This window comes from Penaeus chinensis, chromosome 41, assembly GCF_019202785.1.
Source record: "Penaeus chinensis breed Huanghai No. 1 chromosome 41, ASM1920278v2, whole genome shotgun sequence".
In the NCBI taxonomy this organism is placed as follows: domain Eukaryota; kingdom Metazoa; phylum Arthropoda; class Malacostraca; order Decapoda; family Penaeidae; genus Penaeus; species Penaeus chinensis.
In genome coordinates, this window is record NC_061859.1 from 18,802,469 (window position 1) to 18,830,387 (window position 27,919).

Here is a 27,919-nt window from a genome sequence, read left to right on the forward strand (position 1 = left end):
TGAATATGTTTAAATATATATATATACATATACATATGTACACACGCACACACACACATATACATATAAGTATAAATATACATATATACATATATATATATTTTATATATGTTTGTGTGCGTATCTGTATAAATGTAGTATGTATGCTTATATATACATATATATGTGTGTGTGTATGTAAACACACGCACTCACACACACATACATAAACACATTATTTGAATGGATACACACTCACAATATATATATATGTATATATATACATATATGTGTGTGTGTGTGTGTGTATGTGTGTGTGTATGTGTGTGTGTGACATGTTTATATGTATATATATTATGTGAGTGAATGCATACATGCACGCACACACATGTATCTATTTATCCTTCTAATCAATATATGTATATATATGCATGTGTGTGTATGTGTGTGTGTGTGTGTGTGTGTGTGTGTGTGTGTGTGTTAATAGAGATATAGATATATGCGTATATACCAATATTTACTCACATACATATATGTAGATATGTGTGTATATAGCTGAAGCGGAGATAGGTGGGGGGTAGGGCAGGGGAAAGGAGGGCGGGGGGGTGGGGGTAGGAGAGTGAACGAAACTAATTCCTTGTCCACCAGTCTGGTTGTTAAGGAAATTTTGACCTTAGTAACATCCGGTGGTCCTTCCAGACTCAGGGTACAATAGTTACATCGAACTTTTACCCTTGTGGCATCAGTAGTTAAGGGTCGTATTCGGCAGTTCTCTCCCCGGCCATGTGCTTCCTCGGATCATCTGCAACCGACGGCATTCGATTCTCGACCCTATCTACCCCATGTCGAAGGGCGAGTTTCTGAGACCCGACACGAATTTTTCCTCTTGGTACAAAACGTGGAACAAACTGCATCGCCAGATCTATATTCACAAATCATCGCTAACGCTAATAACGCCGTCATATACAAAAGAAGGCAATTGAAAGGGTGTAAAGCGAACGTTGCTCACCGGGAAAATGAATGAGTAACGTTAAGAAAAAGCAAGTGTGTGTTAACCCTTGGCAGGTAGGCGGGTGCATTACAGTCATAAATCCACACTTGGTACCCTCCAAGACACATACCCAACCTCGAGACTGCCCAAGAGAAAGCATTCTGGTACCTCCCGAGATACGAATGTACACGTTTGGTTATATATTTTCAGAAAGACTCGATTCGCTTGTGTTGTCTTCTGTTGCCTGTGGGATAATTATTAGCATCTGTCCGCGGCGAAGCTGAAGTCATCTCTCGGGTATTTCCTACGAGTTACTGAAAAAGCTGATATTTAAATGCTTACAATCAAACGCCTTATCAGCCTCAGCTACCACAGTTCAAATGAATCGCATTCTCCCATAAACATACCCGAATTGTTAAAACAAAAGAATAACTCTTCAAAATTACTGACAACACGCAATCTAAACATCTCTGTAAATAACGAAAGAATAAAATCCTCACACTTCCCCACAGCAATAATAAATTTCGGCAAATAGGACACAGAATAAAGGAAGGAAAAAATCCGCAGCACTGGCAACCGGAGCGTGTCTCTCTCTCCCCTGGCGAGAAACAGCTGCTGCGGGACCAGACCTTCGCCCTCCGAGTCCCCAGCGAGGTCAGTGTGTGTGTGGGAGCTGAGGAGAGTGGATATACAGCCCTCGCTCTCTGCGCATCGTGACTTGACTCTGAAATCTTGAGCCGCTAACTTCTAAGGATTATTACGTGAGACTTCTCAGTGCTGCCAGTCGGAAAGGGATTTAGTGAATGGTGACTTTGGTTGATCGAGAAGAGAGTGGAGTGTTCATTTGTTGAGGATTTGGATTATTTTGTTGCCGAGAGAGCAAATAACATGTTGTGAAGTTGGACATTGACTCCGGCTCCGCGACCAAGTCTTTTGCTCTCCCAAGTCTTGGATTAAGTGACACTCGCAACGCAAGGAGGAAAATGGAGGAGTTGTACTGTGCTGAAGTGCCTGCATGCTCAGAGGGACCAATTGCGCTGCAAGACCCCGTGTTACTGCACGACAGTCGCGTGTTGACCAACCTGTTGCAGCTGCAGCCCTTCACCATGCCGGCACAGAACTACTTCAAACACATCCAGAGTGACATCCAGCCGTACATGCGGAAGGTCGTCACCAGATGGATGTTAGATGTAAGTATAAGTGAACTTTTATAGCACAGTTTGAATTTGAAACGGTCGAGGGAATTTCCGAGTTGCGTCTTGGTACCGAACGCGTTTCCACTCGCGTCCAAACCACGTGTTGCTCTTGCTACTGGGGAGTTCACGCGAGAAAAAAAATAGTTTAAATGTAATTATCTTAGTATAAGCATTAGTTACTTAACCTATTGCTATGTAACAGTAATATAATGTGTCTTGATAAACCACTTTAACGCCATCCTTGTTGCCACCTCTCATCGTTAAAAAATGGTTGTTTTGGTTACGCAGAGATTAACACTAACATCGATTTACGATTAATTGACAGAAGGCACAACCAAGTTCAAGTATGGGTGGGCGGGTAGGCCTAAGAACTCAAGAATATCAGAAGGTGCCGAGATGACCTCGGATTTTCTCAGCTGATATGAGCAAAAATGTGGAGTCTCGGCGCCAGCCAGCTGTCTGTAAATGACTGCAAAGTTAAGATAAGATTTCATGACTTAGATTATGGGTGATATTAAAGGCAGCTCTGTGAATCAATTTAATAAGGAGATAGCCGGTATGACTGATTAATTGATTTTCCGTGTTTACAGTCATTGGGAGATTGGGTTAACTTGAAAAAGAATAACGATGAAACTCCTTCAAGGTTGAGGAAATGCCTGTAACTTGACACGTGACACTTCATCCCTCACGCGGCCACTAGACGGGCCTCACACTGTGTCCCTCTGCCGTGTCCCCTCGGCGTGTCCGCAGGTCCTTTGACCGTGTCCATGTGTTCCCTCCCCTTGCTCAGATGGCCCTAACTAAATCCACATGTTCAAAAAAATTCTTAACGCGCTTCCCGACCACATAGGCGTTCGCCCTGGCTGGACAACAGGACATTCATCCCCGGCCATGTTGCTCATCAACAGTAACCACGTCTTCGAGCCATCAACATGTTCCTTAACCTGCGGGGAGCCTCATAATGTAGGAGGGAGGGGCCAGGCTAGCCAGCACATTCTCCGCCGACTCTTGTAGGTAACAAACGGTCTCCCAGCAGCCGACCTCGCCTAAGTGTATATTCAGGACTTCCCAGATGGCCTTTGGGACCTTGTAGCAATTATCGACGAGAAGACTAGCCTGTCCTCGTATCTTAGCTAGGCAGGCGGGCACAGCGGGCCGTCCAACCTACATTAATTGTCCACCCACTGTCCTGACCACATCCTGCAGCTCTTGCTGGTTGGGACTGCTAAGGAGATTTTGAAAGGAATAAAGGATTTCGGGCGTTAATGACAGGATGGAAATCGGCTGGGGCTTTGTGTCGGTTTGTTTACGGGTCAGGGAGCTGGTAATAAAGCTAAGGACGTGTTTGATTTAGGTTACATGTCTAGGCGAGGGCATGGCAGAGGGCAGGATAGCCACTTGGGCTATTTCGAGAATGCAGCAGTGGCCGGTTGCTTATCACGTTAATGCGTCGGGGATCTGAGATTTTTGAGGTCTTTGAGGAGTCCAGCAGGAAATCAGAAGCTCGTCGTCGGCAGTCCGGACTTTCGTTCCTCCCCCACCCCCTCTCCCTCCCAACATGGTCCTCCTTGTTCCTCAATACACGTGACAGAACCGATATTTGTCAAAGTCGCGGCCATCGCCTAGGCCTAGCATTACTTCAGGCCTACACACAATGCGGGGCTTCCTTCTCTTTCTGCGGCCACAACACGCTGTAGCTAAAAGAAACGGAACTGTTTGAATTTTATGGATTCATTTTGACCAGTCCAGTGAAAGGATCGTGTTTCCGCGAGCTAGCCGTTGGAGGCCTGAGATTGTTGCCGGGATAAAGGCGAGGCCGGACTTACTTCGTGGGCGGAACTAATTATAAAATCTACAATTCTGCGAACGACACTCGAGGAGGAACCGTTTGATTCCTTAAGTTGTATCGTCTGTGTATTTCACCATGCGGGAGAAAACGTGTTCTTTTACTTTAGTCAAACATAATAGATATGATATATTGATCAGCTTTTTTTTGAATAATTTATATCAAGTTTGCATATTCCAGCCCTCCAATCTCCCTATACAGTGATGTCAGAGGGGCGACTCTATCTCTTCCGCCTCACTTAGAAATATGCAGGTGGAGGACCTCATCTGCTTGATCCGCGGGCGTCTAAAACCCCTGTTTTACTCTTCAAGATCGTCTTCTTGACGTACAGACGCATTCCAATCCACTAGAATGCTCGGGAACTAGAAAATACCTCCTTAAACTTCCACTTTTTAAAGGTCTCGAGAGATTTAGGTCAGCCGCGTCTTATAGGCTGCGGCCACTGCTTGAGGATCGAGAGGCGTATCCCCAGGCCGCAAGCACTCTGCGGTTTTGACACTTACCATCCGCGTACAGAAGGGCGAGAGTGCGCGGCGAGATGCATGTGTGACCGCTGTCCCAGGCCTATGACAGGGACGCCCAGGCGGGGAGGGTTTCACGTGGGTTGGGCCTCGTTACAGCGAACCTTTCGTTGTAGAGGGGCTAATGGGAACGGATATTTAGCATTAACTCGTTTTTTATAAGAGGGAGGATAGGGTTGAGGTGGTAGCGCTGACATACTGAAGGAGGATGTACTGATGGGTTCGTTATGAAGGTCCTGTAGGAGCGAGAGGATTTCGTGTGGCCTCCCTAACTATGGGAATCCTTGAGCCCCGAGATGGTGCCAAATGTCTTTTGGGACATTTCTTTGCATAATTTTAAGAAAAAGTCGAACTCAGGCCGCGCATATTGAACACGTGCATCTTCACATCTCGATGCTAGTAAGCTCGTAAAAATAACCAAACACATCAGGCTCCCCTTCCCCCTAGATGAGAGAATAATCACTTTATGACCCCCCCCCCCCCTACATCTAGTCCTCATGGGTACGCTGCTACAGTTACAGGACTCCTAAATTGCGGCTGTAACGTTTCCCTGTAGGCTGGTCCCTGTACACCGACCGTTTACTTGTACCCGAAGATTACTTACAGACTTCCGAATGCATATTTGAGAAGTCCCCCCCCCCGCGTCCGCCATCTTGGGAACGGCGTAGAAAGTGGGATTAATAGTTCCGCTTCGTCGTTCGTATTGGATTTATTCGTTTTATATCGTACGTAATGTTGTGTTTAATATCAGGGGATTAAGATATTAAGTTTAACGTCGCGTAAAATCTCGATTTCCCTGTCGCTTCCTTCCTCCATTTTCAACTTTCTTCCTCCTCCTCCTCCAGGTGTGCGAGGAACAGGCATGCGAGGACCAAGTCTTTGCTGTCGCGATCAACTTCCTCGACCGGTTCCTGTGTGCTTGCGTGGTACAGAGGACGCAACTCCAACTCCTGGGCGCTGTGTGCCTCCTGCTGGCGTCCAAACTCCGTCAGTGCCGCCCTCTGTCCATCGAGCTCCTCGCCTACTACACTGACTACTCCGTCGGCGTTCAGGAGATCAAGGTACGTCGGGCTTTCGTTATTATTGCTTTCTCTCTTCCTCTTAACGTTCTCCTATTCCTTTTTTTCATATATATTTTTATCATAAGTTTTCGCGTCCTACTTTCATCCTCCATCACCTGAGGCGGGACGGCGGTTGGACTGCACGCAACGATCCATCAAAATTTGGGCGCGCGGGTGACAAACTCTTAAACGCTTCTCTCGGCCTCTTCCTCTTCCGCTCTCCTCGCTTCGTAACTCAGCCAAGGCGCTCCAATTCGACCCGGTTTGTCTAAACAGCCTGGCTTACAACCTGCAGAAGGAGGAGGAGGAGGAGGAGGAAGAAGAAGAGGAGTAGGGGGAGGCGGAGTGAAGGGGCAGGGGGAAGGGGGGGAGATAGGGGAGATAGGCCTATGCGAAGATCCTGCCCTGGGAACTTGGTGCGAGATTTCGGGAAAGGAGCTTAACCATACTACATATTTTTTTCGACTTCTCCCTCCTACTTTTTTTTTTCCTTGTCTCTCTACTCATTCTTGACTTTGACTTTTTCGGTTTGTTATTCTAAAGTCTGAGTGTCATTTTTTTCGTGTCTTCTTTCACTCGCTCTTTCTCATTAAGAAAAGAGAGAAAAAAGAAGATCGCTTCGATAAATGACTCGGAATCTCGTTTAACATTTCCCTTTCATCGTGTTCATCTGTCTCTTTTCTGTTTGTTATTTTATGTCAAAAATCCTTAGGAAATCCTCTTCACTTCACTTAACATTCTCTCTCTCTCTCTCTCTCTCTCTCTCTCTCTCTCTCTCTCTCTCTCTCTCTCTCTCTCTCTCTCTCTCTCTCTCTCTCTCCCTCTCCCCCTCTCTGTCTCTGTCTCTTTATGTGTGTGTGTGTGTGTGTGTGTGTGTGTGTGTGTGTGTGTGTGTGTGTGTGTGTGTGTGACTCGCCCAGCGATTGTGTTAGTAACACGAGGCGATGACGACGTGACACATGTCATTTGGAAGCAAGATGAGGTGGCGGGGCGAGAGGAAGGAGGTGGAGAGAGAACTGTCAATCAAAAACAACGTGTCGTGTTCCCGGGGCGTTGAATGCTCTCAAACCCGCTTTATCCCGGACGATCCTCATGGGAACAGGATTGAAGCGTAAATTCTCAAAAAGGAAGAAAAAATAAAGGCCAGCTCTCTGTAAAACATAATGATATTTCTTCCTACACCTCCATTGAACGAAAGCAAAAGGGGTTTTTATTTTCTTTCTTTTTTTTACTTTCGATTATAAATTCCTAGGTCTACGATGCGGCTGGAAAGTGGTTTTGCGAGGCCGCGGTGTATGGTTTGCTTTGACCTAAGAGTGGAACCGCCCGTGACCAGGGAGGGGGGGGGGGGGTTAAAGGGGTTGGGACAGTGACCCCTGCGTAGAAGGGGGAGGCGTAAATATAGCAAGTGATGAACAGGGGGGAGCGGCGAGGGTGTCATATGGCACCCGACACCCTCATCAGGGGTGTTCCTCACTTAATGATACGTTATCGCCCTTACGTGTTACTTAGAAACGAGATCGTTCGCGTTTCGTTTTCTTTTCCCTGTCTCTCTCACACACACACACACACACACACACACACACACACACACACACACACACACACACACACACACACACACACGCACGCACGCACGCACGCACACCCTGGGGAGTTCTTTGACCCAGAACCAATTGGCGATGGCGGTTCTTAGCAACATTTGAATTAAGATCCTTCTTCGTCGGCCATAAAGACAGAAAGGGTGAAAAAAAAACTTTCCAAGCCCACCAGTGTGACAATAATAAAAAAGCTGCTAGGCCTACGGCTGCCATTTTTTGCGCGGCCGGCACTTTCATGGAGGCCTAGGGGAGGGGCAAAACAATATTATCAGGCAGTAAAATCGGTTACTTTATGGCAGTTTAAGCGTTACCTTTTGGGGGAGGGAGAGCGAGCAACGGGAGAAAGAGCGAGAGAGAAAGGAGAAAGGAGACAGGAAAAAGAAAAAAAGAGGGAAGGGTATTTGGATGTCACACAGCTCTGGGTTCTCGCAGTTTTACGCTCTGATCATGATTTAGTTTTCGCATTTGTTTGTTGTTTGTCAGTTTGTTTTTCTACTGCCATTTTAAGGGTTTGTGATGGAGCAGTAGCTTCTGGTCGATGGCCGATGGCCGCCGAAGGGCAATTAAGATGGATCAATTAGCATCTGCTTTTGACAATTACCACGATCGAGGGCCGAGTGGCGTGACCGCAGGCCTAATTTTGACGCGACTCCGCCAACGGATGTGAGGGATTTGTGACCTCAGGGGCCTGCTGTTTTCACTCTCCGGCGCGCCGTGGCTCCTCGCGGCTCGCAGGAATGGAGCCACAAGCCCGGAGGGAGAAGGGAGGCTTTCCTGCACCTTCAGGAGGCCGCGTGTTGGTCCTCCCCCTCTGCGCTGGGCGATGGAGGCATGCGGTCGGCGCGAGCACGTGCATCGGACCGCAGAAGTCAGCGATCTGTTGCTGAGGCACGTGCGCGGCTCCTAATTGCTGCGGCTTATTGTCCGCCGCTCGCCGCCATTGTTCGGCTCGGCGGCGGATTGGCATGTTTGCTAAATATGGCGAAGTTTCTCCCTTTCTGCAATTTCCATCCGTTGGAGGTTAGAAGTCCTTGAATGTCAAAACAAGTTTGGTAGTTTGTTGTAATTTGATAATTACAAAGGGTGGGCCCGGCGGCCCCTGTGCTATCGATCGGAAGGGTGTACAACAATGCCAGTTGTTGGAGTATGTGCGCGCGCGCCCGCGAAATAACTCTGCATCGGGCGGCGGGATTGATTAATGATAAGCCGATCTGACAAGGGGCGGCCGGCGCGCTCCACACCTGGCCTAAGGATCATTATGCTTGCGCCCGCTCAAAGATTCGCTCTTAATTACTTTATTAGTTTACCCCTCGATAGGCCTCCGATCATTATCGATATCATTTACCTAATGCGAGTTGGTCATTGTTGTTTGAGAGGACAGTGGTTGGCTCACGTCGCGCGCGCGGGAAGGACACAGCCTTTTCGAATTTTGAATTAACAGAAAGTTTCGAGTCCGTTACGCCGCTATCGTTTCCCCCTCTTCAGAGGAACGCCCGATTCTCACAAGACATTTTTCCATCCACTTGTTTCCCCGTCTCCTTTGTGAAACTAGGAAATACTCAGGTCTCGTATGACGCGCTAAGCATCGTTACCAACTTACCAGCTTTTAAACAGAGGGATCGGATTCCACATGCTTCTCGCCGGCAGAAGCGTAACGAAAGACACCTCGTCTGTCATGTAAGAAATAAGACAAGCCACCCCGTATTCCTCCCCCCAACCCCCTCCCCTCTGTTCCCAGACCCTGGCATCGGCGGAGGACCAAGGGCGAGTCCGCCGATGGATACTCGAGCCAAGGGCATCGGGGAATCTTGCTTCGGTGTCACGCAGGAGGGAAGGGAAATGCTTTTGCGCGGGAAGGAGGAGGCCAGGAATTGACGAGCCGCGTATCACGTAACCTTTTCGTGGCTCGGAAGACACGCTGGCCACGGAGACCGAAGGAGAACAAAACTCGCTCGCCAGGGCCCGGAAACGCAAGAGCGTAAAATCTTGAAAACATGTGCCACTGAGACGGACGGAGATGCCCCTTAGGATGGCACTGGGCGAGAGAATGTCTTAACTGCCAGCCGTAACTGACACTAGTGATTTCCGGCGCCCACACAACACAACACCCTTCCCCACCCCCCCTTGCCCGCCCAAGCCCCGCCTCTAACCTCCCTACGCCCACAAGTGTCGGCCGCGCCTATAACTTTCCGCGGACGTCGCCTCACACGCGCACCCCGGAGACCTCTGCTCGACGAGAGATTTACACAGGCCAGCCGCTACTTCTCGAGTCTGTTTCTGCTTCCTTCCTCTCTCGTTCTCTCACTTTTCCTCTTGTTCATCTGCTTTGGTTTTTCCTTCTCACTAGTTCAGTGTCCTTTGATTCCTATTTATTTATTATTCTTATCAGTTTTCTTCCTTTTCTCGACTTCCTTCTCTTATCTATTCAATTTCCTTCTGCCCCTTTCACCTCCTCCTCCTCCAACTCCTCTTCCTCCCTCTTCCCTCCTCCCTCCTTCAACTCTTCATTCTCCTTCTCTTCTACCTCTTCCCTCCTCCCTCCTCCCTCCTCTTCCCTCCTCCCTCCTCTTCCCTCCTCCCTCCTCCCTCCTCTTCCCTCCTCCCTCCTCTTCCCTCCTCCCTCCTCCCTCCTCCCTCCTCTTCCTCCGTAAATACAATACCTCCGTACTTTCACGCTCACGGACACACCATCCTCCTAGGAACGTGTTTCCCACAAAAGGCGTCCGTGAGAAAGCCCTAAGACGCTGCCGAGGACACAGTACCCAGATAAAGGCCCGAATCCCCGAGGGAGTATGCCCATGCCCAATACCCAGCCATGTTCACGCCTGCCCACACACGGCCCATGCCCAGCAACCCACCCACGTCGGAGCATCGCGTGGGGGGGTGGGGGGGAAGGGATGCGCTGTGTTCGTCTAAGGGGGGGGGGGGGGGAGGAATAAATTGGAACTTTGAGAAAATTTCCACTCGATGATCACGTGACCGAATCGAATGGGGGAAAGGGGGGGGGGGGGGGTCGCCGTTGCCGTGGCGATTGCGTCATCGTGTCACCTGAGGGAACGCCACATGACCGGAAGTTGCTCATTTATTGGCTCTCGGGTCGTTTAATGATTGCTAATTAGCTCTTCTTCAAGGTCTCTGGCGAAGGAGGATAAATGGAGGAGGACAATTAGAGAAGGAGAGAAAGGAAGGAAATAGAGAAGCATGAAAAGGGAAGAGAAGCACAAGAAGACGAAGTGGGAAGAATAAAGAAGGAAGGGAAGAAGAAAGAGAGAAGGAAAAAACGACAACCGTAGAGAAAAATAATCGCACGACAAAAAGAGGCGAAGAAGAAAACTGAGATAAAAGGAAAAAAAGAAAAGAAGAGAAAAGAAAACGGGGGGAAAGTAAAGAGGAGAGACATCCATCACGCTAATGTCAGTGAGAGTTCATCCCTTCAGGAGTGTCTGATGCCACTATAATGGACAGGAATGTGGGAAACGTGTGGGTTGACAATGGGGGGGGGGGGGGTCAGCGTTGTCTCTCCCTCCCTCCCTCCCTCCCTCCCTCCGTCTCTGCTGCCTCTCCCTCCCTCCCTCCATCCCTCCGTCTCTGCTGCCTCTCCCTCCCTCCCTCCCTTCCCCCCTCCCTTGCCCTCCACTTTCCTCTCCCTCCCTCTTCCACCCTTCCCATCTCAATGAACGGAATGGAATGGGATGGATAAACGGAGAGAAGGGTGGAAGGGTGGAAAGGAGGAAGGGTGGAAGATAGGGAGGAGAGAGAAAAGCCGTAATTAGGAAAGGGACGATAGTTCTTTTGTCTGTATTTCTTCGATTGTTTTAACGGGAGGGGGGGGGGGGGTAATTAGATGATAATTAGACTTGATTTCTGTCTGTCTCTTCTCTCCTCTCTTCTTTTCAACCTTTCTTTGTTATCCATACCGTGTGCTTCGGGGGTGATATGTTTTGTTCTTGCGTTCTCTCACGTCTGGTATTTATCTGTTTCCCCCTCCTCCCCTTCCTTCCGACTTTTATTCCCACTCCTACTCCCATTCTCTTCTCTTATCTCTTTCTTCTCACCTCTCTATTCTCTTTTCTCTACTTCTTTTCACTTCCCCTCCCCCTCCCTTCCCCTCCCCCTCCCTTCCCCCCGCCCCCCCCTGCATCCGTATCAGTCACCCCCTTCATTACCGACCACAAGGGGGGAAGGGGGAGGGGGGGAGAGGGGGAAGATAAGCATGTGTCACCAAATCACTGTAACGCAACCCGTCTGTTTCCTCAACTACCTGACCCTGAAATAGATCGATCTTGACCGGGAATGTACACAAGGCGACACTCATATGTTTGGAGAGTCTCGAATGAGTGAGGGGTAGGGACGGTGAGGGGAAGGTGTGTGGGGGGGAGGGACAGTGAGGGGAAGCGCCTGCCATGTTTACCTCAGACCACGTGGCGAGAATTCATTGGGAGAATTTCAGTTTAAAAAAAAATGGGTAACGTTTTGTTTATGTTATTTATGGGAAAGGTTGAATGTTCGAAATAGATGTGTAATCCTTAATAATTATTTTTTTTTATGGCGAGACGAGGATGACATTGCAGATATATGACGGGTAAATATGACTAATAGATTTCTCCCTATTTTTTCATTCTGCAATTGCTGATGTGTGTTGCTCTATTGCACATGCAGCATGAGTCATTTTGGGCCAAACTGGTTTAGCTGGAGTTTTCGCGCAGATCGTAATTAATGGCGCCAGAACTTTGCAGATGATTTCCCTTCAGACACAAACCGCTAATGGCAGACGTACACATTAGTCTTTTTATACATATAAATATATATATTCAAATAAGTTATTTAAAAGATGTGGAGTTAATGATGTCATGATTTTTTTTATTAGAATACCTCATTTTAATGTTTTAGAATTTCCCTCTCTCAGTTTAACCAAATCCTCTGTTTAACTTTACGACGAACCTTCAATGGAATAATGGGCTTCCACACCCTCATGCCCCCTCCCCTCCCCCAGCCCCCCTTCTCCAAGTGGCACTATAAGGGGCACAATAAAATGGACACCACGGGCCCGATACCCACAGTGCCTCCTGCCCCTCCCCCGTGCCCGCCCCTGCCCTATTTAGCCCGAGAGTCGGATTGCGTGGGAAGGGCAGCGGAGCGTCAAATGAGGCGATAGGACCCTAGCTACTCTGTTCCCAGGCTGTCTGACTCACCGGGCTGTCGGCGAGGAGGCTGTCGGATAGGGAGTCCTAGAGAAAGGGATTCTTGCGTCGGGTACTTTATATCCCGCGAGGTTGTTGTGATTCGAAGGTGGTGTTTCGGTAATGAGAGGATCGAATCATCTTGTTTTTATAATTTATCGGCGCTCTTATCTCCTCATTAAAGGAATGGTAATCGATTGAGAAAACCACCCCCGAGCTCGCTTTCCCAGGTAGTGGCATTCAATAAACCCTTTAGTCGCTCTCCGTAACTACTCAGTCCCTTTGTTGTCCGTCATCTCGACCTCCTAGTGCATCCTTTGAGTAATGTTTACCATCACGGAGCCTCCCGCCGCGACCCAATCACGCGCAGACGGCTGCCTCCGCACTTCAAAGACGGCCGCCATCTTGCCCAAACAATGGAGCATCGCCTTGGGTGCCCCGTCGTCCGGATTCCTGGAACGGATCGCGGGTTGGCCAATTTTACGGTTGTTTCGTAGGCTTTTGCCGATGGGCTTTTTAAGGATTCCCGGGTGAATGGGTTAAGGAGTACATTGATATTTAGGAAATGACACGAAAAAGAAGATGCTATATGTCGAACATTAGACTATTAAGTATCATAGTAGCTCTTTCTTCGGTCGACGAAAGGAATTCGGAGACGTCGGCCAAGTAGCGCTCGGGATGGTCTTGACGCGCCACAATCAGAAGTCCGTGGAGCATTAATGGCAAACTCAACATGATCCCTAAATCCTGTTCATGGTCGGCGAAGGACATAACCCGCTGAGAAAAAGGATGCTAAGGACATTCGACGGAGGCGCGGGAGTGCCTTGATGAAGTGGCGAGGCCGAACATAAATTGAATACAGTAATCCTCTTAGCGGAGTTTAAATCTGCCGCTGTTTGTACGGTGTGAATCGTGGTTATCCAAAGGCCTTCTCTCGGGCAGGACTTGATGGCATAAACCGATCACGTTTGAAGAGGGACTCATGTCGATAAACCCCTTTTCTTATTTTTTCTTATGAAAGTTCTCCTTCGGCGGGCACGCGTGGAAATAAAGTGGGAGGAGGAGACAAAGTGAGAAAAGAGGCCAGGCGGAGGAAGGGAAAGAGATCTCGTCAGGTCGCCGTCGCCAACCATCGTCTCGTTGGCCAGCTTATTATTCATTAACGAGCCTGAGCCCCCACAGCAACAGATAAAAGCATCAACAAGTGTGGTCGCGACGGCAGTTGTGGGTGGGCGGGGGGAGGGGGAAGTGGAGGGAGGGGAGGGGAAGGGGAGGGGAACAAGGGGAGGGAAGGGGGAGGGGGTCATGAGAGCGACAAACAGCGCGGGTGTCGCACGGTGGCCGCATCGCCTCATGTTTGATTTTCACATGTGTCTGGATACCTGGGCTACGAACCTTTCACATGTGTCGCGATACCTGTTCTTATTTGATTACTCGCTCTGGGAGGGGAGGGGCCGGGGGGGAGGGAAGGGGGTAATTCGGACACCTAAGTCGCTATAAATTTGTTTGGCCAACGTCCACTTTGGCCTCGATTTGAATGGATGGCACGTTGGGGGGTTTAAGTTCTACGTGTGTCTGTTGGTTGGTTTTCACATGCGCGATGACAGGTCGAATATCTGATCGCTAATGAAAGGAATGCACATATAATTAATTGGCAAATAACACGTATGGGCATGATGAACAGGAACGGAATGACGAGAGATATGGGGAGGAGAGGGAGGTGGAGAGGAGTGGGAAGGCGGGGAATGGAAGGGGGGGGGGGGGAGGGGGAGGGGGAGAGCGGTGCGAAGGATGAACCTAAAGATGATGCAAGACTTGAAGGTTCCGTCTCCGCCGTTCGTCTGCCTTTTCACCATCACATGTGCCGTATTTTGGGCTTTATTTTAGAAAACATCCATTTTTTTGTCTGTGCCCAATGTCTTCAGCGCTTTGTTGTCGGCCGTCGTTTTTGTGTTGCGAAGGCGCCGTTTGGCCGGTCGTCTGGGTCCTTCCCTTCTGCCGGAGGGCTCATGACGGGGTCTGGCTCTCGTCACAGGGCGGGCGGCGGCCTGCGCGGAGGCATTTCCTGAGGCTCGTGAGAACAAGGAGGGAGGCTTACCTGTTGATTGCGAGGGATCGCTTAATTATTCTTTTGGGCAGGAAGGAGGGTGAGAGAGAGAGAGAGAGAGAGAGAGAGAGAGAGAGAGAGAGAGAGAGAGAGAGAGAGAGAGAGAGAGAGAGAGAGAGAGAGAGAGAGAGAGAGAGAGAGAGAAATATAAAGAGAGAGAAAGAAAGAGAAAAAGAGAGAAAGCGAAAGCAGAGACAAACAGAGGGTGACCCTCATCCTGTGCGGTGGAGGGGCCTGCCATCAATGCACTGCCTTGCCCTACTATAGATTCCCTCGCGTAACATTTACCCATCCGGTAATGGACCTTTGCGCCGTCCAAATACCAGGCGCTGCGCACTTACGCGCTATTGTCTCGGCGCAGGCAGCGTATTCGGGGGAAACCATGTCTTCCGCCCTTCTGTTTCGCCGCCTGTCCTGGAGTCATCAACGTCAAAATTACGTTTGTAGGTCTTGCGTGTCTCTGTGCCTATCCTCTTCTTCATCAGAATGTTTCTTCCTCGTTCTTTCCTTTTCTCTTTCTTTTTCTGCTGCAGAGAGAACAAGGAGGGGCTTGAAGGGCCTTGCTTCAGCCGTGGCCCACTGCTCTCGACGTGTTTACTTTTCATAAGCCTCTCTCGTGTGTTTGCCAGGCATTGAGGAACCTGCGAGTTCCATGTTGTTGTTGTGTAATACGAACTCGTCTCGCACACGTCAGTCCTTCCTCTCCGCTTTCCCCTTTCGCTCTCTCCTCTCTCCCCTCTCTCTCCTCTTTTCTCTCTTCTCTCTCTCTCTTTTTTTCTCTCTCTATCTCCTCGGCCTCCCTCCTTTCAGCTCCTTTATTTTGGTAAACGGCAAAATTACTACCTGCGCCGCGCATAATCATAACCCATCCGGAGGTGATTGTGGTTCTTGGTGCCGCGCGCAGGTGGTGGTCTCCTGCCGGCCCTCCTCCGCCGTCTGCCTACAGAGGGCGGCTCTTGTGCTGCCTCGGCCTGCGTTGAGGTTAGGCCTAGGGCATCGCCTCCTGGCCAGGCACAAGGCTTGCTCGTGCTTGTGTAAATCTCTTGCCGGCGATTTAGAGCTAACAGTCATGAACAGGGTGCAGACTGACGGGTGTCTGTCGCCGCCCTTTGAATGAAAGAAATGACAAATTGATGCGTTCATGTGTGTGTATGTCGGTGTGCGTGTTTTTGCATGTATCCTGATTCATGCATGCGGGGAAGTCCAGCGGAAGGAATCTAAGCCAACATTCCCTCTTTAATCATACATATCTGTCAATACATATTCTTTTCAACGCCAGCCCATTCTTCCGTCGTCTAACCGGCTTCTCCCTTTGTGCCCAACAGAGCTGGGAACTCCTGCTGGTGTCCAAGCTTGGCTGGGACCTATCTCCTGTCACGGCTGGGGACTTCGTGGACCACCTCCTGAACCGGGTGCCCGTCCTAGCGCGGGAGCCCATCGTCAGAAGACACGCCACCACCTTCGTCGCCCTCGCCGCCACCGGTAAGCTACGGACGGAGTTGCGTCTCGGCCTCGGGAAGTGCTGGTGTTCCAGACGAGCAATGTACTGTTCATTTCTTAATAGTTGGGAATCACTTTGTTATGATTCCTTGCTTATTAAAGTCAGAAAAAATGTTTTGCTCGTCACACAGCACATCCCGAAGTCCGTATAAGTTTATTCTTTTAAAAGTTCCCATATTTGGCGCGATAATTCCACCACACAACAGAATCGGGTCGCGTGGAGTACAGCAATGTAGCAGCTCTCGTGTTATCTGTTATCATCACGGATGGCGTAGGTGTTATCGTGTTTATGAGCCACTGTTTTATGTCAACAGCGCTGCTCCAGCCGCTGATAGACAAAGCGGACCAAGCAGCTGTCAGGATTTAGAAGCTTATCTGCGTGTTTTGTCACGGGCTCTACTTTATTGTCCGGTGATATATTATTAGGCAATGCTCATTATAACCAAAAAATCCCTCCGCGCACGTGGGCCCTTTCAACTGTGGACGGGTGAGGTGGCCGCGATCCACGGAAATTTTGCTCGTCGACTTCTCGGGAACCTGGGAGTCGCTTGGTTTCGAGGAAAAGGGTTTCTAATTCATCCATCTGCTAGATCAGACATGGGTCCTTAACTGGGCTAATTATGACAATTGTGTTAGAGGATTAAATGATGTTGCATTAATATTCATGGAGTCGCGCAACACCGGCCTCCCGAGCGAATTGCCCTGACCCTCCCGATCGATCGACCAATCAGCAGCCAGCATCCGACATGTGTCTTTACGGGTTGCCTCGTGTTGTCTCTCCCGAGTAGCGCCTTTCTTTTTCTTTTCTGTTGAAATAAAGCGCATTTTATGATTAGATACAAGTATAATTCAGATAAAAGTGTAATATTCTAAATGTTGTGATACTGTTCGATACGCAGCATAAAAGTTCCATACGTGTAGGCACCCTCCTCCTGGCGCGTTCCACGGACCAATGAGCGGCCGGGAACATCCAGCTGGCACACACCGCCGGCCAATCAGCGCGCTCCCAGCCCAACAGATGGACGTGAATACGACCTATCAAAACTCACCCGAGACCCATAGACCCGTTCGGACGGCTGGTGTATTTTAGAAGGAACAAAATGCACTTATTGAACGCAGTGGATTGCACGATGACAAGAGACCCCCCCCCCCCACCTTCCCTACACAATGCGATAAAATTCAGTCGCCTCGAGTATTTCGTGTAAGAGTTGCTGCCTTTAGGGCGGGCACCCGAAACATACCCTCCGACGCCCCGAGTGTCAGATGCCCGCCGGCAGATGTGGGTTGTGTGCCCTCACAGTATAGTCCAATTCATGGTGTATTCAGGGGTATTGATGGGTGACGACGGCTGTGAGCTGGAACACCTGAACTCCAGAAGTGTGCGGGGTCTGTCAGCGCGGCCGCGGGTGTACTGTTACACTGCGCCGGTACACCCATTACCCTCTGTTTGTACATCTTGCGGGCCTTCTGTGCGTCGTTAGTGCGCTTCTTCCGCGTCATGGATAGGCCCAGCTGGACTCCGTTTGGTTTTTGTTTTCGGCCCTTTTGGTACGCTGCAGTTTCCCCTTAATCCCGTTCGCCACCTGGTGTCGGCGGTCGCAATCTCTCTGCATTAGCTACACGTAGGGAGAAGGAGGAGAGAGAAGGATAAGCTAGAAAAAAAATATGTGCCTTACCGTCAGTCTACAAATAAATGCAGGATAAAATACCGCAACGCATTAAAAAGTAATTTGTTCAGCTTGACATTGAAAGAGGGATTGGAGGGAAGGCGAGATAGGATAGAGGAGGGGGGGGGGGAGGATAAGGGATAAGGAAGGCGATGTCATGCCCGTAGGATGCCATGGCTGCAGGTCTTAGCGGGAAGGAGGAAAGGGCGACGAGGGGGAAGGAAGATCAGCTTTTCTCGATATAAAAAAGGAGGAAAAGTAACCTTCTACAGCTGTGGGAACGTTTTTTCACACTAACCCGCCGTCTTATGTGTGTAAACAGAGATTCGGCCTCACGAAAATCTCGCCTTTAAGAGTGGACGGTCTGAGTGGCTTTCCTTTGATATTTTCCCTCCCTCTTTGGCGTCTCTTTTGGGGGTCTTAACGTCCGGAGAGGCGACGTGATCTCATTTCTTTCCCTTTGACCAAATCGTATTTTTCGCGGAAGTTACAGTTCGTTTTTGACTCTCCTATTTCTCCCTTTTAACTCTTTATCATTTGTTTTTACTGTCTATTTATGCCAGAGCTCTTTGGTGTGCAGTCGCCCCCTTCCTCTCCCTCTTCTCTCTCTCTCTCTCTTTTCCTTTTTTATCAACCCTTGCTCTTTATGCTCCGTTTAGCCATGCTCCTCTTGTGCACCTTTCTTTTTTCCTTCTCTCTCTTTCTCTTTCTTGCAGCTCTTCAAAGGGTCATCGTTTATTTAGCTCTCCCCCTCTTCCCCCCTTCCCTTCGATAATTAGCATCTGAATATCTCCCAACAGCATCCTGTGGCATGCAGCTTCACTTCGGGAGATGAAATTGTTACTTGGGCGTAATGAGCGGATGTTTGGTCTGGACAAACATACCCACACGCTATATATAGTGTTTCTCTCTTCTTTCCCTTCTCTTTTCCTCTCTCTCTCTCTCTCTCTCTCTCTCTCTCTCTCTCTCTCTCTCTCTCTCTCTCTCTCTCTCTCTCTCTCTCTCTCTCTCTCTCTCCCCTCTTCCTCTCCCTCTCTCTTCCTTCACTTTCGGAACGCTGAAAGTTACTCGCCATCACCTAGGTTGCCCCTCCCTTCCCTCCTCTCTCCCCTCCCCCCACCATCATGAGCCTATTGTCAAGATTCCTCATCAAAACATGGCGGTGTTGGGCCTATGCCCGCGTCCGTTACACCCATTATGAGAGGAGTCCCCCCCGACGCGCAAAAGAAATGCAAAACGAGCTATATTCACATCTCAGACTCTCCTTTCATTGCAGTTTATTGCTGGTTCACAACACAGGCGAATGATTGACTCCCTTAACCCCCTCCGGAAACCCGTCCTAGGCCTATAGAACTCGCCTGATGGATATCACTTTAAAAGTCGATATAAATTAGTAATCATAAAACCGGCAGGCGACATGGCTATTAGCGAGGCCCTCCCCAGACATTGGGCGGCCGAGGAGAGGCGCATCGACTCATATTTTATGCTAATTGATGTCTCGAGCAATTTGTTTGGGACGCGACTCGAACGGCAATTGTACATGCAAGAGGGAGAGAGGGAGAAAGGGAGCGAGAGGTGAAATAAAGAGAAATGGAAGAGAGAGAGAGAGAGAGAGAGAGAGAGAGAGAGAGAGAGAGAGAGAGAGAGAGAGAGAGAGAGAGAGAGAGAGAGAGAGAGAGAGAGAAAGAGAGAAAGAAAGAAAGAAAGAAAGAAAGAAAGAAAGAAAGAGAGAGAGCGAGAGAGAGAGAGAAAGCGAGAGAAAGAGAAGAATGAAAGAGGGAGAGACTACGCAGGTCCCTCCTAAAGAATACTAAACTCAGTGTCCCTTCTTTCCCTCCCCTCCCCACCCCTCCCCCCTTCGCCCCACCCACCCAGGGGCTCCAGCAACCAGCAAAAACACCCCTCTACTTGTGGGGGCAAAAAGTTCCTCCAGTGTTCACTCGGCCATAAGACTTTTTGCACGATTTTGCAAATGAATGAACGCATTTACAACCTCACAAGAGTCTGCTGGAGTCTCTTCAGTTGCGAAATTAGGGCACCGCAAATAAATCATTTTTTCTTCGTTATTTTTATTTTTTCTCATTTCGTTTTTCGGTCACCTGTCCTTAGTCCTAATGTCGGCCTTCAATCTCCTCTCAAAAGAAAGAAAAGAAAAGAAAAGAAGGGAAGTTAAATCATGTGCCGTCAAGATTTGCCCGCCATTGGCAAGCGATCCTTCAAGGACAAGAATTAATACCGTCTGAACAAGGAAACGGGGGGGGGGAAAATCTCGTTTTCTTTTGCTGTGTGTCTCAACCGTCGGTAAAAGGCGACCTTGATCGATCTCGAACCAGCCAGCCCTCGGGGGGAGATTTAGGAATAATAACCTTACAAAAGAAAAATGAGAAAAGGGGCCCAAAGAGGAGGAGGAGGAGGAGGAGGTTGTCGTCTGTGAGGCACCGACGTCTTCCCGAAGCTAAAGGAGAAGGCGATGGCGGAGTCGCGACGGAGCACAGATGGCCGATGGGTTGGCAGCGGTCGCGTGGCCGCCGGGAACTCTCGGGACATTTTCTTCTTTCTCTTCCAAAAGACATTTTCATAAATCGACTCGTTGGCCAAGACTGTGTCACTCCTCTGAATGTTGGCTTTTTGGCTTTTCTCTTCTGCGAGAAAGGAGTAAGAGAGAAGGAAGAAAGGAGGAGGACCGGAGAGACACAGAACGCATAGACAGGTTAATGTTTCACTCAAGCTCATTCCTGTGCCCGGGACTTCCTGTCATTGTCTCCCTTAAACAGTCCTCGGTTTATGGCGCCCGACACCCCCGCCAGACCGCACGACGCACACCAACCTTACGAAAGAGCTATCCCTGTTATCTTAAGCATGCGACGCCCTTCAGGTGGCCGCGGGAGGAAGCTGCGGCCGACGACTCCTCCGTGACGGACGACCTGCGGAGCGATTGACGACACGGAGGAGGGGGGGTCAGCTTACCTAAGAAGAAAAAGGGACAGTTTAATTCCCTCTTTTTAAGGACATTCCTGAGTCGCAGATGGTGACTTCAACGCTTTCGTAAATACCTATCTTCATCGTCTTCCTCCCGATCGCCACCCTCAGCATCTGTTATTATTCTCGTCATACCCTTATTCCTCCCCTTCTTCCTCTTCTTCCCCTTCCTCCTCCTCCTCCTCCTCCTTCTCCTTACTCGGAGCATAATTACGTATCATAACACTCCCCTTTAATTAATGACTGGTCCGTTCAGGCGAGTCCTCGGGGTACAAAGACTTGATAGCGCGGCGCCCCGAGCTACCCGCACGCGAACCAGGTGACGTGGGACTCGAACCTCGGCCTCAGGCGATGTGCCGAACTGGTTTCATGTGCGCGCGTGTGTGTGTGTCGGCTATTTGTGTACGCGGGTGTGTCTGCGTGTTCTCTTGGTGCACATGTGTTTTGAGGTGTACGAGTGAAAGGATAAGCCTGGTGTTTCTTTCTCTCGTTTTCCTTTTTCTGTGATTCCCGATTTAAGCTGACTTTCTTATTTCATTCATTTTTTTCTTTCCTCTGATTTCAGTTTTGGTGATGGATGATTTTACCTTTTTTTACGTTTTAAATGTATAGCTACAAGTCTTTTTTCTTGCTCTGATGCCCATATTACCTACCAACCAGCCTTGGGTTTCTTAACATACGATCCAGAGCGATTAGAACGGTCAGTCATCATATTGCTCGCGGATTTATCCTACTTAAGGGGGATTTACCATCTTGGGCTCTATGCATTCGTAGGATAACGTCGGTAATCCCTTTCTGAGGACTCGAGTCGCGCGGTCTCAGGAGGGACTTAGAAAATCGGTTTTGAAGTTTAATAAAAATTCAAGTGGAGCGGAAAGAATGAGAAAGAAAGGAGAAAAAATAATAAAGAAAAGGAATAACGTTGATATGCGGGTCGGTTTTGAATCTGGGATTCGGTCGAGATGCGTTGCTTCTTCCTTTTTATCTTGGAGGAAAGCAGCTGCGTGGATATTGTGTTTTGACGATCATGTGCCATTTTGGGGAATGATGTTTCCGGTTATAAATCGCCTATCACCATTTTTTCTTTTTCTTTTTAAATGAGTCGGATGGCAGAGAGTGCTGGTGTTAATGATGACGAGGTAATGAGACAGCTGGAGCTCACAGCCGCGAGAAGGCTTGACGTCCGATGCGATCGACAGATTTATCGCCGCGGACAAAACGACGCTTTCTTGCGCGATCGGCGTCGGGCAAACAAGCGGCGTGTCTCCCGGCGGGGCGCGGCGCTTATCGGTCGAGATCCAGCAGCCGATTCACCGCCGATACGACACCCGATGCCCGGGACACGGCAGATGCCCTGATAACTCGTCGGGACATCGAGTCCTGCTTGTACCTGGTGTGGGTTTTGTAGTTATAAATAGCATGGCCACGCGTCGCCTTTGTGCCCACAACCCCACACGCCCCCACACTTCTAATCCTGGAGTCCACAGTCAAGCCGAGGCGAGCGGGAATCTGGTACCTCGGGCGGGCCTCCGCAAGGGCGACAACTGCCGAAGGAGGTCGCGGGCCTTTTGTTAGTTTTGATAGAGAGCGGTCGTGTCCTCCGGAGTCTAGGAAAATGGCCGAAATTTCGGAATTAGTCCAGCATTGTGCGGCCGGGCTATAAACCCTTTGACGTTGGCTGGAAAGAGTTATAAACATTTTGGGCCCGCGCGCCCGTGGTTCCGTTGCCATTTCCAATTATAACTGTCAATGTGTTTACAGATTTGTGTTTAAGTGTCTGGCCGGCGTGGAGGCCGAGGCCGGCGAAGGGGCTTCGGCGTGAAAGGCGGAGGAGAAGGTTCTACTCGCCCCCCCCCCCCCCCCCCCCGACTCCCCTTTGTCGGGTGTCGGATACGGCGACAAGGAGACGGATAGCCTTCATTACGGCCGGCAATTAAATTCCCGCCGGATAGGGGGCGCGCGAGAGCGAGGCCGAAGCCGCAAATTATATAAGACTCCTCGGCGGCGCTGTGACATTCTCACGCCAGGGCGACCACGCCTGCGAGACCTCGGGGGCGCCCCGCCAACCCTTCCCGGCCGTTCGGGGGGCGCGCGGGGCCATGCCTCATTTTCAGGGACATTAAGGGCCATGATGTTGTCTTTTTAGGGGGACATGGCGATTTACTCCACAAGCCTCGCGCCGCTCGCTGGCCAACCCGTCCGGCGGCCGCTGAGTAAACACACCCTTGTAACCGCCATCGCTGTCGTAGGCCCAAGACCTCGCCTAGGCCTACGCTCCCCCTCCCTGCCCCGCCCCCCTGACCCTCGGCCCCGACACTCGCTGCGCAAACTAGTTATGTCTCCATTAAGCAAAGGTGCCACGGAATTCAGGTGATTACCATGTTTACACGCGCCCCGGGCCGCGGGCGGAGGCTTGAGCGAGCGAACTTCTCCCGTTCAAATTTCTCCCTCAAATTTCACATCCCGGGACCGCAAACGGCTAATACGGCTTGCTAACGATTCCTAACGACGGTCATTTAGGTGTGTGTGTCCCTTCCATTACGCATCATTTAATGGACAAGCCAGGTATATACTTGGTCTTTATCTTTCTTCTTCTTCTTCTTCTTCTTCTTCTTCTTCTTCTTCTTCTTCTTTGTGTATGAAATAATGAGATTTACTATGCTTTCATTTAATGATATCTATGTGATATTCGACTTCAATCTCTCTCTCTCTCTCTCTCTTTCTCTCTCTCTCTCTCTCTCTCTCTCTCTCTCTCTCTCTCTCTCTCTCTCTCTCTCTCTCTCTCTCTCTCTCTCTCTCTCTCTCTCTCTCTCTCTCTCTCTCTCTCTCTCTCTCTCTCTCTCTCTCTCTCTCTCTCTCTCTCTCTCTCTCTCTCTCTCTCTCCCTCTCCCTCTCCCTCCTTCCCTTTCTCTTTTTTTTATTCTTCCTTTCTTTCTCTCTCTCTCCGTATGTGACTCACGCCCGGTCGCAGCTACCCCCCCGACCACGACAACCGCAGCGAAGCACACCTATTCACGCCCACACAACACGCCCTCGCACAAACCAACACGCTCGTAACAAATGTACCCCCCTCCCCCCTCCCCCTCTTATCCGCCCTGGCCTTTCACGCAGGGCCCGTCACCCGTCACCCTATGTCACCCTCGACCACCCGCTCTCCCTCGGGACAAGGCGGCGCATCTCCTTGAGGAAGCATCGTCTCCTGTTCATCCTCACTCCTTTTCTTTTTCTTCTTTCTACTTCTCGTCTTCCTCTCTCCTCATTCCTCTTTTACTCCTTATTCTCTCTCTTCTTCTTCGTCTTACTCTTCTTGTTCTCCTCCTTGTTCTCCTCCTCCTCCTCCACCCATCCATCAGGCATCGAGCCCCCGCCGAGGTGCGGTTGGAGGGTGTTCCGCTGCCTGTAACTCACCCAGCGGCCTCCATCTTGAGGTCCGCGGCCTCCAGCACGCAGGAATGTGTCAGGTGGGGGGTGGGTGCCCCTCCCCTGGCATGCTTGCGGATTATGATGAAGATAATGATGACCTTGGTGACTGTGTTGTAGGCTGTCCTTCGGCTTTCGTTGTCTTAAATCGAACATACCTGAATGCTGAATATGGATATTATATTTTTGTATGGAAAAAATGATTCGCAAGATGTGCTCAGCGGATGGAGAAGGGGGCGGGGGGGGCAGAGGAGGTGGAAAAAGGAAGTGAGGTCTTAAGATACACGTCGTTAACTCGTGGGCAAGGAGGAGGGGCGTGTCCAGCCAGGCATATGGGCGTGGAATGGGCGGTTAGACCAATACCCAATCCCCCCCCCCCCCGCCGAGTCGTGCCATACAACCACACAGTCTCAACCGCCATCATGGACTTGACCGCACTCCACCACCTCCGCCCGCGGTCCAAGGCGCCCGCGAGATAGTTCTGTGCGTCGCTATCTATGTCTTTTCCTCCCCTGCTTCGGGATGCCCTTATTTGTCTTAGTTTCTCGGGCTTTTGAACTCGCTTATCAGATGTCTGTTATCTCCCGAGATGGGGCCCGACCTCCGACCTTATGTCTCCCTAGGAAGGCTGCGTTTTTTTTCTCTCTTTTTCTTTCGCTTTTGGGCTTTTGTCAGTTTCATTCCCTTTATGCATTTCAAAGATTATACTTTCCTTAATAATCGCAACGTCAAAGCAATTTTACAGCATTACCCTGATCAGAAAGAATGAGTTCGTCACATATATACGTTATTTTTTTAAGAAATCGGAAAACTTTGTCCCGAATTCCACTGAATGTTAATTTATTTCCTTTGTCGATTTCTTTGTGAACAGCGTCTCGCCAAACGCTGAGCCACATCAACGGCAAACAAAGTAACCGACGAATGACCAACGTAACCGCACGGGGCATACATGGCGCCGAGGAAAGAGAAAGTTTTAGACCCGGGTTGTGGTTTCGACTTTTCATTTCGCTGATTTGCGTTTTCTTTCTCGATTTTGGTGTATGGCGACATGTGTAAGATGTTTTGAGGTTTTTAATATTATTTTATTAGAAGGAATTGATGCGTGTGAGTTGTTCGTGAGGCATCTGGTTTAAGGGTGACGTAACTCCAGCATGAAATAGGCAAGCGGAGGAACGTGAGTCACGTGTATAAATTTGCACTTTGATTTTTAAAACCGTTTCCAGATAAACAGGCGCTAATGAACGTGTGGGGGGGAGGGAGTGCGTTCCCATGAGATCAGCTCGCCTCAGCCCGATCCCGCGAACTACGAGATAATACGAGAAACGACGTTCGTCACAGACGACAGTGAAAGAATACCCGGATGTAAGGGAAAGGGGGAGGGGGAGGAGGGGAAGATTTCTACTATTTAGGTTTTGAGTTTTCCCCTCGCAGCCTATGGAATCTGTCGCGGCCAGAGGGGAAGTGTTGATGTATGGCGTCCGGCGCGAGGGGAGACGCGAGAGAAAACGGGCAGAGGGGATCGGTGTGGGGTACTCTCCCTAATTTTTTGTATTTGTTGATTTTGTGTGTTTGCATTGCTTTGCATGTCTGGCAGAGCTCTTCGCCCTTAGAAATGTGCTTGCGGAGAAAATGGCACCGTAAATTAAATTGGATGAGGGGAGGAGGTGGTCACGTGCAAGGTGTGAGAGGCTACGCTGACTAATCAGGGCAGCCAACCGCACCGCTCGTGTCTGACCGGAAGTGACGTCAGTAAACAGGGTTGCTGATGCTGATGAGAAGGTAACATACTCGTTTTCCAGAACAACTTGCAATCCGTCTTCGTATTTTTTTTTTATAAGACAAACATCGATTAAAAAAATCAAAAAATCATATAAAACGTAACCATACAGATGTTAATAAAGATATCACCACAAACAAACACAGAATCGAACGCCAGACTTCCATCCTCACTTGTACTTCCGGTGTTCGACGCAAAATATATTGTTACGGGCGACCATTTTTGCGGACGAGTTGTCGAAACGGAAGCAAAATGCGCGCGTGCGTAGGGTGGAGTCGTTTAAAAGTCCGGGAAACCAACGCCTCTGTCACAATTATATTAAATTATAGGGATGCTGGAATCCACGCCTATGTGGTGTTGGAGCTTATGCAATTTTGTGTTTATTTACTCTTTTTTTTTTACTAATTCTTGTTATTCTCTTGGGCAACTATGATTCGTTGTGGATAATCTAATGGGTAATAATTCAATCTGTGAGGATATGAGTTGGAAAGGACATAAATGGAGAGGATCCGACACCGTAAATTCCCCTGACGCGACGTGCGACCTCACACCCAAGCGCACTCCTGACCGCAAACCTCGATGCTCATTTGTCACGTGTGGGCAAATCGCGTCACAGATAAAAGTTTTTTTTCACAGCAGTGCACGGACGAAAAATTGAAATCCTTTTGGTTGAGGATAACAAGAAAGACGTTACACACACACACACACACACACACACACACACACACACACACACACACACACACACACACACACACACACACACACACACACAGATATAAATAGATAGAAATTGGCAATCGACGGATTTGAGACCACACAATAAGCTCTCCTTGAAGACGACCCTCCTAAGAAGAGATTTAGTTGTAAACAGGGCGCGGGCAAGGATTTAAGCATGTTAATCCTGCGCAGTCCTTTTGTCTCTCGTCCTAGCTCTGACCGCAGGTTCCATTCCTTCGTTAAATCCCCCAAATGCCGGCGTTGGCCTCGCTCCTTGTATAATGCCTTGTAGAATGCTGTAAATACGAGGCTGGGACACGTAGGCTTTGCGATCGGGTGGGATTTTAATGCTTCGTTGGGTGGGGAATGTGTGTGTGTGTGTGTGAGTGTGAGTGTGAGTGTTTTAGTGTGAGTGAGCGAGCGACCGGCTGAGTGAGTGTCTGTCTGGCTGTCTGTCTGTCTGTATTCGTCTGTGTGCGTATGCGTGTATGCGTGCGTGTGCGTGTCGCCTTTGTGTGCACGGGCGTTGTTTGTGTTGGCACGAGTAGGTCCTGTGTTTCTTGCGGAGGCCGAGCCATTGAGGACGGGAACACGTGCTCGTCTCGACCGGGCAGCTGAAGGGCTCTCCTGGCCGTGATTACAGCCTCATCTATGGGTGAATGGGGGCGGGCCAAGGGGGCGATTGTGCGACCAAAGAAAGCTGATATAATAGCCCTAATGGGTGGAGGTGGAATGAGGACTCGAGAAAGAGAGGGGGTGGAGGGAATTACAGAGGAAAGAGAAAGAGAGAGTGAGGAAAGGGGAACAGAAAGACTGTGGCTATGGGTATTTGGTTACTGCTCAACAAGGCATAGACCGCAGCCTCCCCTTGCCCCCTCCTCCTCCCCCATACCCCCTCCTTTCCCCACCTTCCTCCCCCGACGAGTATTTGAGAAGGAATTTTGATGCAGCCGGAGATACCAATCCAAATTGTGGGTTCTCGTCTTTTGTCGCCTTGCCGCTTTTCTTTTCTTTTTTTCTTCTCTCTCTCTCTCTCTCTCTCTCTCTCTTTCTCGTTTTATCTCGGGGAAATCTCGGGGAGGATGTTTAAAAAGCGAAAGGTTGTGCATTTTACCTTGGCCTATTTTGAGTGTGTCTGAGAGGGCGTAATAGCGTAGTATGTTGATCATTTAAATTTCTATAATAAATAAATACATAGATAAATTAATAAAATGCTCAGCTCTCACCAGCTAAACATTAATATATTGTTTCCCTGGTTTACATTTTCTGGTCGACGTGGCACAACTCTTTTGCTCGCGACCCTCTCCTCAGCAATTAAGTGTTGTCCAACTTTTTAAACCGCCGGCTGCCGTCGCGGAACCGGGCGTCTGGAGG

At 49.5% G+C, this 27,919-nt stretch overlaps 1 protein-coding gene across 1 annotated transcript in view; it reads left to right on the plus strand.

Moving 5' to 3' along the window:
• Nucleotides 1-1,649: 1,649 nt before the first annotated feature.
• LOC125047663 (G1/S-specific cyclin-D2-like) overlaps nucleotides 1,650-27,919 on the plus strand; it is a 41,791-nt gene continuing 15,521 nt past the window's right edge. The window contains exons 1-3 of the mRNA XM_047645997.1: nucleotides 1,650-2,160; nucleotides 5,379-5,594; nucleotides 15,808-15,964. Of these exons, the coding sequence (XP_047501953.1) occupies nucleotides 1,954-2,160; nucleotides 5,379-5,594; nucleotides 15,808-15,964 (580 nt within the window). The 5' untranslated portion in view covers nucleotides 1,650-1,953. The remainder of the gene's footprint in view (nucleotides 2,161-5,378; nucleotides 5,595-15,807; nucleotides 15,965-27,919) is intronic.